Source organism: Castor canadensis, chromosome 3 (assembly GCF_047511655.1).
Source record: "Castor canadensis chromosome 3, mCasCan1.hap1v2, whole genome shotgun sequence".
Lineage (NCBI taxonomy): Eukaryota > Metazoa > Chordata > Mammalia > Rodentia > Castoridae > Castor > Castor canadensis.
This window is the reverse complement of record NC_133388.1, coordinates 153,068,615-153,082,042: the sequence shown is the minus strand read 5'-3', so window position 1 is coordinate 153,082,042 and position 13,428 is coordinate 153,068,615. Positions and strand designations below refer to the sequence as shown.

General features: G+C 35.2%; 1 protein-coding gene across 5 annotated transcripts in view; it reads right to left on the bottom strand.

The window, feature by feature from the left end:
- The window catches only part of Lrrc69 (leucine rich repeat containing 69), a 121,442-nt gene that overhangs the window by 43,766 nt on the left and 64,248 nt on the right, over positions 1–13,428 (bottom strand). For all 5 annotated transcript variants that reach the window (XM_074068821.1, XM_074068823.1, XM_074068825.1 and 2 more), the window contains one exon: positions 9,330–9,509. In XM_074068821.1, coding sequence (XP_073924922.1) covers positions 9,330–9,509 — 180 coding nt within the window. The remainder of the gene's footprint in view (positions 1–9,329; positions 9,510–13,428) is intronic.

Below are 13,428 nucleotides of genomic sequence, written 5' to 3'. Positions count from 1 at the left end.
CTCAAGAAAGCATTTTTGCAAGCCTGGTGCCAAACTGGATAATGGTGGTGTTATGAACATCTTCAAAAAGATTTATATGAGGAATGAGATTTTTCTTAATTATGTTAGCATCATTCCTTTGTGATAAGTGAAAGCTAATTCACAATGAAGGGGGCTATCCTTTCCAGTCCCTAGGACTATTCTTGGAATCACTTCCCATAATAAACTACCTACATACAAGCTGTCATATAAAACCCTACTTTAGGGAACACCATGCCTAAAATGGCCTGGAGGATTGACCAAAGACAGAGAGAAGAAATGAGAGATGGAAGCAAATTGTGATTTCAGGGATATGAGAAAACCAGAAGAGTCATCAACACTGTGTCAAGTAATACTGTAACTTTATAGAAAAATATCTCTGACAGCCTATTAGTGCATCTGTTTCATGGAATATACATCCATATATAACTAAATATTTTTGACTCAAAAAATGTCAAGCATTTTGATAAAACTAAGGTATATTTTTAAGTATTTGTTTTTAAAATATTGATACTCCAATGCATATACAAAAAGAACAATTGCAAAAAATGTTATTTGAAATATAATACTCATAAAAAAATTTATAGGGTATCACAGGTCATTGCATTCAATAATAAAACCAAATTTAAATTTGTGTGATTAAAAAACAAAGAAGTGGGTTATTGTGTATAACACTCAAAAGTATTTACTGATCTCAAAAACTCTGGCAAAGGAAATTAGGGGGAAAAAAAAAGAGAAGAAAAACCTGACTTAGATCTCTTAACTGATTACTTGCTCTGGGGATCCTGATAGTCTCCTGGGAGGCACAAACAGGCAAATATCTGACATTTAATTATGTGAATTCTAGTGGCAAGCCCCTAATTTCATTCCACAGTACTATTAATGGCCTACTTGAATTGTTTCTTGTGAAACTTGTGCTCTGCTTCCTAAAAGTTAACAGGGCAGTACTGGGAACCTTCACAGCCTACTGTAGGTTGTATATCAAAAATAATCTACATATTTTCTGAACCACAAATAGTGTGTCATCTGTGGTTAGTCATGATAAAAGCCCTCTCAATTCTCAATACTTGGTATAAAGCACAGACTTGTTTTTTTTTTTTTTGCAATGTAAACCTATTATTTTATTTTTATCATTGAAAGTGATATAATCTCTATTGGAAAGCTATTTTCTTGGGTTTTGTCAATATCAAATTTAATTTAGGCAAGAATATTTAAAGGCAAAAAATAAACAATAAAGCCAATAAAAAATATCAAAAATTTGAACACTAAGTAAAGGGGATACAAATGTTCACTATACTACTCTCTCAAGTTTTTGTGTTACTCTCAAACTTTTCAAAACAAAAAAGTTGGTGGAGAACCAAAGTTGTCCTAACTAGACATGATCATGAGCAGTACACACAGAGAAATTCCCACAATTAGCAGTCTTGAGAAATCTACTATAACTCTGAAATATAAGTAGTGATGATCTCATCCAGCAGTTAGCAATGTAAAACTATGAAACAACTAAATACATTATTGCATTTCACATAAGCTTCCCACTGTCCCTGGGGAAGCAACAACTGTGAGAGGGCCAACCTGGCTCCATGGATACCCAGGGATACAGCATCTTGTGTACAGGAGCCTTTGTTCTGCTTCCAGCAGGATAAATTGAAAACCTCCCAGCATTTGGAGTCCTAGAAGCAGACTGATGAAAAAGAAGTTCTACAATGCGCTCTAAAGCAGTCTCATTTTGGATTCACTCAAGATTCCAAAATGGAGGCTATATGCAAGTACAAGTTTGTCATTGCTCTGTGCTCCACAGGGAATTTACCCTTTTACTAACCCCCTTCTTTTCATTCTTACTATTATTTATATCCCTTCCTTGCCACTGTATTTATTAGTTCATATATTTAACCAATGATTTTGATTCTACTGTGTGTAAGGCAGCAGGTAGTCCTTGCTCACTATGGTAATATACAGCCTATTATCCTGTGGTGCTGGGACATCCCAATCAGGTAGGCAGAAATTCCCAGCCTTGACTGCACATAAAAATCAACTGGCAAACTTCATAAAAGTATGGATGCCCAGGACCCTATCTCCACAGATTCTGATTTAGTAGGTATAGGATAAAATATCTGTATTTTTAAAAGGCTCCCTAAGTAAATTTGGCAAATGTGATAATACTGCCTGAGACAAGTGTATGCAGACTCAACTTAGATCCTTCATTGGTACAAAGACTACTTTAATGACACCCTCAATCTCTAGAACTACAGGACTGAGAATTAGACTCTGTATAGGTAGAAATGATGTTAAAAGTCATACAACTAACTCTGCCAAAATCTGCCCCACCACACAAATGTTAACTCATGTGCTCAGGCATGCGAGTGCACGCACACACATACACACACACAGTCAAGTTCACACCCACAACACTAAATCCAATGTTCCCCAGCATACTTAACAGATTGCTAGGAGCCTATGGCTTCATGTTGCTCATGCTCCGTTTGTAGGAATCTCACACTTACTATGTTCAAACATAACATCTGTCTCTGCCCAACAAATCTACTTTTCCTTTAGTCATTCTTATTTCAATACGAAGACCTTGCATCCATATAGTGCTTTATGTCAGAAAACTGGAAGTCTTATTACTTCTTCCTCCAAAATATATCTCAAATCTGTCCATTTCTTTCCACTATCACTTCTACCATTATCTCTCACCTGATCTAGTACAATGATCAGGTGCCAAATTGAATTACTTCCTTGCCTTCTCATTCCTTTGCCACCTAGAAGACATCTTTTTAAAATACAAATCAGGTGGCCCAGGTATGGTGACCATGACTATAATCTTGATTTCTGGAAGGCAGAAATCAAGTGGATCAGGGTTAAAGGCCAGTCCAGGCAAAAAGTTATATAGACCCCACTTCACCAAAAATCTGGTGCATTCCTATAATCCCAGCTACATAGGAGTCTTAAGCAGGAGGATTGTGTTCCAGGTCATACCAGGCAAAAACAGACCTTATTTGAAAAGTAACTAAAGCAAAAAAGCACTGAGACAATGGTTTTAGTTGTAGAGTGTCTGCAACAAGTATGAGGGCCGGAGTTTAAACCCCAGTACCACCAGAAATAAAATATAAAACAGGATATGTCATTCTTCCACTTAAAATCCTTCTATTGCATTGCATCACATACTAAATAAAAACCAAATTCCTTAACATGGACTACATGATACATTGTGATCCAACCACTGCCTACTTCAATTTACCTATGAATTATTGCCATGTAATCAGTCAGATTGAACTGTCTTTTAGCCCCTCAAATCAAGAAGTGATTTCCCTTCTCTATGTCTTAACACACCATGTTCTACTGCCTGGAAATGCTCTTGTCTAATTCTTTACTTGACCCATTTCCTTCTTGTCATTTAGTTGTCAGATAAAATATCCTTTCCACTCTATTTTTCTCCTTTCCACAGTAGTACCCTTCTTATGGTGATTTCAACAGGTTTAAAAATTCTATATTCATTCTTGTATAGGGATAAACCAATTCAGGTTATAATATATATACATGGAAATGAAGCACTCTGTATAGCTATTATAAACAAACAAAAATGCCATTTTTTCTACAAAAACAGAGAACAAGAAGGCAAAACAGATCCTTTCTGGGAGGTGGGTATTAGTAGGAGGGGGAGGATATAAGTAAAGGGGGTCAGAAGGTGAATATGGTAAAAATATTCTGTATACATGTATGTAAATGGAAAAATGAGACCTGTTGGAACTATTCCAGGAATGGGAGGAGGGAGGATATAAGAAAATGATGGATGGGGTTAATTCAACTAGACAAATTATAAGAAATTTTCTAAATGTCACAATGTGCCCCCAGTACAACAATAATAAAAACAAAGTATAAAAAGAAATAAAATATCCTTTCCTCCACGAGGACTTTCCTCATTCAGATTTCAGAAAAGAGTGTCCCTATTACTCTTGTTTGTGGAATCTATTTGTTATGATTTGAATTGTGTCATCCCTCTCCCAATTCATATGGTCAAGTCTTTACCTACAGTGCCTCCAAAGATGATCTTGTATGGAAGCAGTGACTTTACAAAAGGTGATCAAGTTAAAATGAGGCCATTAGTATGATCCCTAATTCAATATGGCTGCTGTCACATGAAGGGAAAACTTGGTCACAGACCCGCACAGAAGGAACACATGTGAAGAGCCATAGGGAGAAGATAAACATTTGTAGGTCAACAAGAGAGGCCTGAAACAGATTATTCCTCACAGTTATCTGACGGAACCAACCCTGCCAATAACATGGTACTGGACTTCTGGCCGCCTGCTCTGTGGTACTATATCAGCCCTAACAAACTAATTCACTACTCTTTTAGGTCATAATAGCTATCATAATTTATAATTACATGTGTGTTCATGTCTTTAATGTTTGCCTCTTTCATCATCTTCAGAATGGCAGGAAATGGATAATTTGTGGACACAGAACCTGCCTGGACTACCTGCCTGGACTACCTACCTATGCCACCTGCCTGCACCATCCCAGGTCTCAGTAAAACTGCAACCCTGCTATGTCAGGGAACAGAAATAGTACAACAATCTAGCTAACAACTAAGCTATCAGAACATAGAAATTAAGTTAAGGGAAAGATAACAGGTGATTAAAACCCCCAACTAATCAACAACACACTGAGCAAACAACAAAATAGAAACATGGGGAGAAAAGAGCAAGGGAACCGATTCCTCAAAAGACTAACAATAACATAGTAAAGGATTCAGTGGAAAGTGAAGGGCATGAATCTCCAGTTGCTGATTCAGAATAATGATAACAATATTCAATGAGCTTAAAGAGGATCTTAAAGAGGACATACAAAAACAACACAATGAATCCCAAGAAAACATGAATTTTTTAAAAAATAACTCAAGAAGACACAGAAACAATTAAATGAACACAAAGAGGATCTCAACAAACTCTGAAACAAAACTAAGAAGATTATAAAAAAGAGATTAATGAAATAAGGAAGACAGCACAATATATGAAAGAAGAGTTTAACAAAGATATGGAAAGTCTCAGAAAAAATAATCAAATAGAAACCCTGGAAATAAAAACTTCCTTAAGTCAAATAAAAAACACAGTTGGAAGCCACTCCAGCAGACTGGAACAAGTGGAAGACAGAATCATAGGGCTCAAAAACAAAATAGATATTTTTTAAAAAATAGAAGAATTCTTAGACAAAGGACTCAAGATCTGTGAAAGAAATATGCAAGAACTCTGCAACTCCATCAAACAGCCGAACCTGTGAATTGAATCATGGGCATCAAAGAAGGAGAAAAGGTGCAATCCAAAGGTATAGACACCACAAACAGCTTCAGCAAAGTAGCAGGATACAAAATCAATTTACAAAAATCACTAGCCTTTCTATATGGCAAGAATGAACAGATGGACAAAGAATATAGGAAGATAGCTCTATTTACAAAGTCTCAAAATATAAAATACCTAGGAATAAACTTGACAAAGGACATGAAAGACCTCTACAAGGAAAAACAATAAACTATTGAAAAAAGAAATCAAAAAAGGCTCAGAAGATGGAAAGATCTCCAAGGCTCATGGATTGGTAGAATCAATATTGTGAAAAGCAATCTACATGTTCAATAAAATTTCCATCAAAATTCCAATGACATTCATCACAGAGACTGAAAAATCCACCTTAAAGTTCAATTGGAAGCACAAAAGTCATGAATAGCCACTAAGGCAATATTGAACAAAAAGAGCAATGCTGCAGGGATCACAACACCTGACTTTAAACTCTACTACAACCCATAGCAATAAAAATAGCATGGTACTGGCACAAAAACAGATATGAAGATCAGTGGAACAGAATAGATGAATGCAGATATGAACCCACACAGCTGCACCCACCTGATTTCTAACAAATGCACCAAAAACATACAATGGAGAAAAGACAGCCTTTTCAACAAATATTGTTGGGAAATTGGGTATATGCGTCCAGAAAACTAAAACTAGACCCATGTCTTTCATGCTATACAAGTAACAACTCAAAGTGGATTAAGAACTTTAATATAAAACCTGAAACTTTGAAGCTAGTGCAAGAGAGAGCCGAGAATACACTGGAATTAATAGGCATAGGCAAGGAGTTCCTCAATAGAACTCAAACGGCTCTGCAACTAAGAGAAAGACTGACAAATGGGACTACATGAAATTAAAAAGTTCCTGCACAACAAAAGAAATGGTCTCTAAATTGAAGAGGCTGCCCACAGAATGGGAAAAATCTTTGCCAGATATACATCTGACAGGGGATTAATAACCAGAATATGCAGGGAGCTCAAAAAACCAAACCTCCCCAAAAATCAATGACCCAATGATGAAATGACCAAATGAATTGAACAGAGCTTTTACAAAGGAAGATGTCCAAATGGCTAAAAAGTACATGAAGAAATACTCAACATTCCTGGCCATAAAGGAAATGCAAATCAAAACCATGTTAAGATTCCCCCCAACTCTTGTTAGAAGGGCTACCATCAAGAACACAATGACAGATGCTGGTGAGGTGGAGTGAGCTTTCTCTTGCTCTCCTGGTTCTCCTGAACCTAACTGGGGACAACAGGAGATGCAAAAAGGAAAACGATAGACAAATATGCAGAAAGTTGGGGCCAGGTGTGCTGGGTGCTCAGATGGAGATGCACAGCAGCCTTGTTGCTTCTTTCCTCTAATAACTCTCCTTTTACTTCTCTTTTTTTCTCTATTCTTTAAGGCCTTACTTTGAAAGTCTTTCTTTAAAACCTCGCTTCTTTCCTATCCTTTAAAGTCTCTTTCCTTAGACTTGCACTGTCCCAGGTTTTCTCTTTAGCTTTCTTAAAATCTTGGTACTCAGACTTGCAGACAAACAACAGTAGCCATGTCTAAAACCTGCATCAGCATAACTCTTAAAGTCTGGTCCTTATACTTGCACTGTTCCATGTTCTCGTTAGCTTTTCTTTAGCATAGCATTTCTAAACCCTATGTATAAAGTTCTCAGTGCAGAAAGCTGCTCTGATGAGGACACACAACAGCCAGCAGCAGCAGCAGCCAATCAAAATCCCCCATCAAAACCTCATGTCCTCTTTTAGGGAGTCTTTAATATCCAGTAGTAAACAAGGAAGTGGAGCAACAGTTCTCAGGGAGGGGCATGACATTGTAACAAGAGAAACCTGCCTTCCTACTTCTCTGAACATAAACTACTTAGGAAAACAGCTGTGCTTTCCTAAGCTGTGCACTTTGCTCTCTTCTACGGCTGGGACCATGCCAAACTCAGCTTATAGACCACTGGGCACAGCTGTGCTTATGTCAAGTTCTTATTGGCTTCTCATAATCCGCTGCCCACAGTGAGGAATTGGGGAAAAAGGAGCCCTCATTTCCCATTGCTGGTGGGAATGTAAATTTTATAACTACTATGCAAAACAGTAATGGCAACTCCTCAAAAAACTGCCATATGATCCAGGAATTCCACTCCTAGGGATATACCTGAAGCAATGTAAGTCAGGTTACAACAAAGACACCTGCACAATCATGTTTATTGTAGCACTATTCATAATAGCTAAACTATGGATGCGGCCAAGATGCCCCACTATTGATGAATGGATTAGGAAAATGTGGTGTTCATATACAACGGAATTTTTAATTCAGCCACAAAGAAGAATGAAATTTTGTCATTTGCAGGTAAATGGTTAGAACTGGAGAATATCATCTTAAGTGAAGTTAGCTAGGTTCAGAAGGTCAAAAGCCACATATTTTCTCTCATATATGGGATACAGACCTAATACAAATACAGCAATATTTTATGAAAAATAGATCACACTAAGTGAAGGTCTCATGCAAGAGCAAAGTGTAAAAGAAGGAAGACAAGAAGGTGAATATGGTTGATGCACTCTATACAAGAACGAATATAGAATTTTTAAACCTGCTGAAATCATAAGAAGGGGACTATGGTTGAAAGGAGAAAAATAGGTAAATCGATTTGGATTATAATATATATATACATGGAAATGTCACAAAGAAACAAACAAAAATGTCATTTTTTTCCTTTTACAAAATCAGAGAATAAGAGTGCAGAACAGGTCCCATGGGGTAGGGGTGATACCAGTAGGAGGGGGAAAGAGGTGGAAAAATGGCATGGGAAGGTGAATATACTGCAAATACTGTGTACACATGTATGTTAATGGAAAAATAATACCTACTGAAACTGTTCCAGGAACAGGGGAGATAAAGGAAAATGGTAGAGGGGGTGAATTCAAGTATGGTATATTTGATACACTGTGAGAACTTTTGTAAATGCCACAATGTACCCCACGCAGAACAACAATCAATCAATCAATCAATCAATCAATCCTCTCCATTAGACAGTAAAAAAAAAAGAATGGCCGGAAATGCATCTGTTATTCTTTTACTCATTTAACATCATCACCAAGTATTGCACTATGCTGTCCCAAATGCTCACCAAGAGGAAAGGGAAATTATGGTGTCAAGAACAAATGTTGTATGATATAGAACAGATATAGGAAAACTACAGTCCCCTGACCAAAACTATGCCATATTCTGTTTCCATATGATATGTGAACATCTTTAAGTGGTTAAAAGAAAAATATTTCATGATGTGAAATATCACTTTATTATATGAAATTTGAGGTTCATAAAGTTTTATTGCAACACAGTCACACTCATTTACATATTATGTATGGATGCTTTCATGCTACAAAGGAGATTTATGTAGCTGTGAAAAGACTACATTGCCTAAAATATTTACAGTCTGATCATTTATAGAAAAAGAGGTCTTCTGAACACTGGCCTATAACATGTTTTTTGAGCTATGTGAAGTGCTCATGTGTGCACAACTCCTAATTTACATAGTATTGTTGATGCACACCCATGCACAATTAGTGTGCTAGGACATCATGATGACATAAACCAACTTGTACATCATTTTCTTCACCCAAACTCCATAACAAACAACTAGGCAATTCTTTTCCCGAGCAACATAGTTCTGGTTTTATTAATAAGGCCGATAAACAGAAGGGATCTGCTGATTAAAACTTTTCAATTTCCATGGAATTTTGATGCAATGTATATATTCTGATAAAGAGTTTAAATATAAATGGAGTGGGTGATGATGATAATTATATACACTTATCCAAAATTGTCTATTCAAAATTAACATTATGCTATCACAGAAGTCGATCCACGGATACAAATCTAGTTAGTATAGGTCAAGTTAGACAAAGACAAAAAAACAGGAGTAGGTCTTTTGCTCACATTCACACAAAAAGCACCAGTTACCTTCGATGGACGAACAAACTGAACACATTCCAGCCATGTGATTAAAAAGGATTTTCCGCATATAGCACATTTTCTTCCCTGAGAGATTTTGGTTTTGACCTCTGGATATGCTTCTATGGCATACATTAGGAAAGGGTTTTTCTCTTCAAGCTCATTCATGATAAACCTTGCTGTTATTTCCTACATTTAAAAAGAAGAATATGGTTCATCAAATTAACTTCAAAATTTTACATTACACTCATTTCATTTCCATTTCACTAACTTAATTTTTTGTATTATTTCTTAGTTTTTGTTAAACTAAGATTCTGAAGTATATATAATAAATTATCTTGTCAATGACTGACATTGTAAGTAAGTTTGGTTTTTATCAATATAAGAAAAATAAGTTACTTCCACTGTAATATACTTATGTCTCTTGCATATAGGAATCCAGATCATAATAAATTTACATTATCTATTTTATAAAATTAGATATAATTTAGGTTCACATTTAGCCCATTTCATTACAATAAGTAAGGACTGTACAAATATTCAGAATGGGTTCAAAAATTGAATCTGTCCTCAGAAATACAAATATCAATGTTTCCTCATATGTGGAGTCTAGATTCTTAAAAGGCATGAAAGTAAAAGGGGGACGGACAAATTTGGGAAAACTAGGTGGACAAGAACGAGAAAGAGGGAGGTGAATATGATCAAAGTAAATTATAAACTTGTATTACGATGTCATAATTAAGCCTATTATTTCATACAAATAATATATGCTAATAAAAATGAGTTTGTCATATTCACTAAGGTCTGAATCTTCATATTTTAAACTGTGGTTCACAAACCAGTAGAATCTGCATTACCTGGCACTTTATCATAAATACAAAATCTCAGGTGCCTCCATATCTACTGACTCAAAATTTCACCTCAACAAGAGGCTCGAGTCATCCATGTATGCATGTTTAAGAAGGCTTGTATAAATTATTAGCTGCACTGAGTACATGAATAGCACCGTCTTGCTAAAGGGTACTAACTTCTATGCGCTAAACTTCTGATTTCAATCTATGTCAGACATAGTCACATAGATGTTTACAAAATATACTTTATTCAATAATAACATTGTAATATTAAATAATAAAAAAGGTAGTGAAGAAATGGAATTGCCTTTCACAATACCATCAACATCCTCATCTTAAGGTTAAAACATACTATATAAAGCCTAAAATTAAAACTTCACTGATCAAGCAGAGAAAACAAACATTTGCCTTCCTCCCTAAATGTCCCCCCATTGTTTATACCAATAGCATGAAAGTCCTACACAAATTTTACGCAAACACTACTTAAATTGTAATAGTCTATGGGGATAGTTTAGGTGAAACTTTTATTTCCTGGCCAAAGTGAAAGAATTCCCACTAGGACTAAAATAGTCCACATCAGACTCTAAGAGTAATCTAAATATATATACATATATATAAAATATATGTATATATACATATATATAATCTTTTACTTATTTACCCCAATTAAAGTTTCTTTTAATAACAACAGAATCCTATAAATTACAGTGGTCCTGCTCTCTGTTACCTTATCTCTCCCAGTTAATCTGGAAAAGCTGCCTTTATATAACAAACAAACCTGAGCATGTGTTCCTTAAATTTCTGGTCCTTCAACAATACAACCTCCTGCCCTTTAAGCTTCTTTTCCTGGATGAGTAAATGATCGAGGTCAATGGAAAGGATGAACTGGAAAATACTAATATAACCAGGACGCCTATATCTCATGTTTACTGTCACCTTTTAACTACATAAGCGGAGCACTGTTGTGATTCTAAATGAAATATTCATTTTAGAGGTCCAGATTTCTGGACTCAAACATGTTTGTTGTACTCAGTATATTTCTTGACAATTCTTACATTGGCCATTATTTATATACTTCTATATATTGCCAACAAGTTGCTTTGGAAGAGTAAGATATACAAATAATGGAAATGTGAGTATATATAAAGTAAGATGCTATTGATCTGACCTATAGAATCTTTTAAGACATTTCTTAGATATACATTTAATGCAGTTTTTGAAAATATGCAATTTAATGATGGCCTAATTCCAGAATTATTTAAAATACAAGAAATCTTTCATGGACAAATAAGTTGTTCATTTTTAATAGCTTATGAGGCATTTCACTAGACTTATGTATAAGCTAACCACATGTGGGTCAGATTCTTGTTTCTAATCCACCATAAATTGAATTTAGTTTCATGTACATTCTTTTATTTTTCCTTATATATGATTATTTAATGAAATTAAACATTAATAAATTATATTTATGTAAGCATAAAAAATTATAAAATATAGAAATGAGTATGAATCCTTCAAAAGAATGGTAGACTGAGGCTGCTGTATAATCAACTGTTGCAGTGTGTATGAGAGGTACTAACACACAGCATCATAAGCAAGGCCTCTGTCTCAGAGCCAGATAATTATAGAAGTCCAAATCCTGGCTCAAGCATTTATTAGCTGTGTGACCCTATTTGGACAAAACGTCTCTGGTCCTGGATATCTCATTTGTAAAATAGGAATTTTTCCAACACTATCACATAGAGTTTGGAGACTTAAATTAGATAACTCTACTAAAACACTTGGCCTATCATCTGTTAAACCAGTGTATTCTGGTTAATATTTTGCTATAGTCTAGTTGTAACCATTGAATTTGAGTTCATAAATTTCTAAGATGGAGAAAAGTTTTTAAAATTTTTTATCAAAGCATAGACTCTTTCAAAGCTCTATAATTCTTTGACATCCAAAAGAGTTTAATCACTAATACTAACCAAATGTCTAATGAGAAATGGCTTTGACTTTAAGTAAAAATATAAAATGTATAACCAATTTAAGTCACCTCTCTAAGAAATATTATTAAAGACACTTTCAAAACTACCTAAATCATCTACATATTGTAAAAATAATTTCCAGTATATATTCATGTATATTTCACATGTATATTCATTATGAATATGAAATTAACTCCTGTGCTTTTGAACCTTATAATTTTGAAAGTTAGAAGAGAGAATTTTTCTGTGACCTTGAATGTTGCATACATGCTTGCACTCAAGAGTTCTCAGAAACACCACTCATCCAGCTTCCTCCACAAACCAGAATCTCCTCCAACCAAGACTACTCTGTCTCTTGTTCCATCAGCCTGCTGCTTCTCCTTTCTGAAGCAATACTGTAGCAAGAAGTTTGGAGCTAAAGTGTTCAAGTTGGTATCGCTGTTCCAACACTATCTCTGTAACCTTGAACAAGAAGAAATTGAGACTGTGGGTCTCAGAGTCTTTGTCTAAAAAGCAGACAGTAATGGTACCCACCTATCTAGGGTTATTAAAAACTACATTAGTTTATTCCTGTTGATGCTTAGAACAGTGCCTGGCCCACAGTGAGCTTAAAATAAATGTTACTGTTATTATTCTGAAGTGCTCGTCTATGGTCATACCACCCTGAAAGCACCCGATCTCGTCTCGTCTGAAATGCTTGATACAGGAGAAAAATAAGATAGAAGGGATTAAAAACCTAATGCTGGTGCTTTTAAATGACTTACAATTGAATTCCAAGAGAGATATTTTTTCATACAAGACTAGGAAATAATGATTCTTGTGGAAATATTACCTGGAAAGGAATTTGAAAAGTGCTAATCTTGAAAAGAAATCAATTCTTTGGCTCAGCAGTTTCATGAATAAAGATAATATAGACATGACCAAGAAATTTACTGTGAATATGATCATGGTAGCCTTGCTTATAAAGGCAAAAAAAGTATAAAACATTTAACAGTGGGTAAATAGCTAAATACGACATCACAGAATAACGTATTCATCAAAAAAAATCTAAGTTACTTTCACTGATTAGAAACAAATTCACAATATTTAAAGTGAAAACAGTATACACATAATGTGTAGAGTTTGAATTCACCTTTAATTTAAAACAAAGGGAGGAGGGGAGGGGAGGAGAGGGTGGGGGAGGGGGCAGGGGGAGAAAGGACCCAAATGAATAATAAAAAAAAAATTAAAAAAATAAAACATACTTTGGGTTGGTCACTGGTGGCTCAGACCTGTAATCATAGCTAC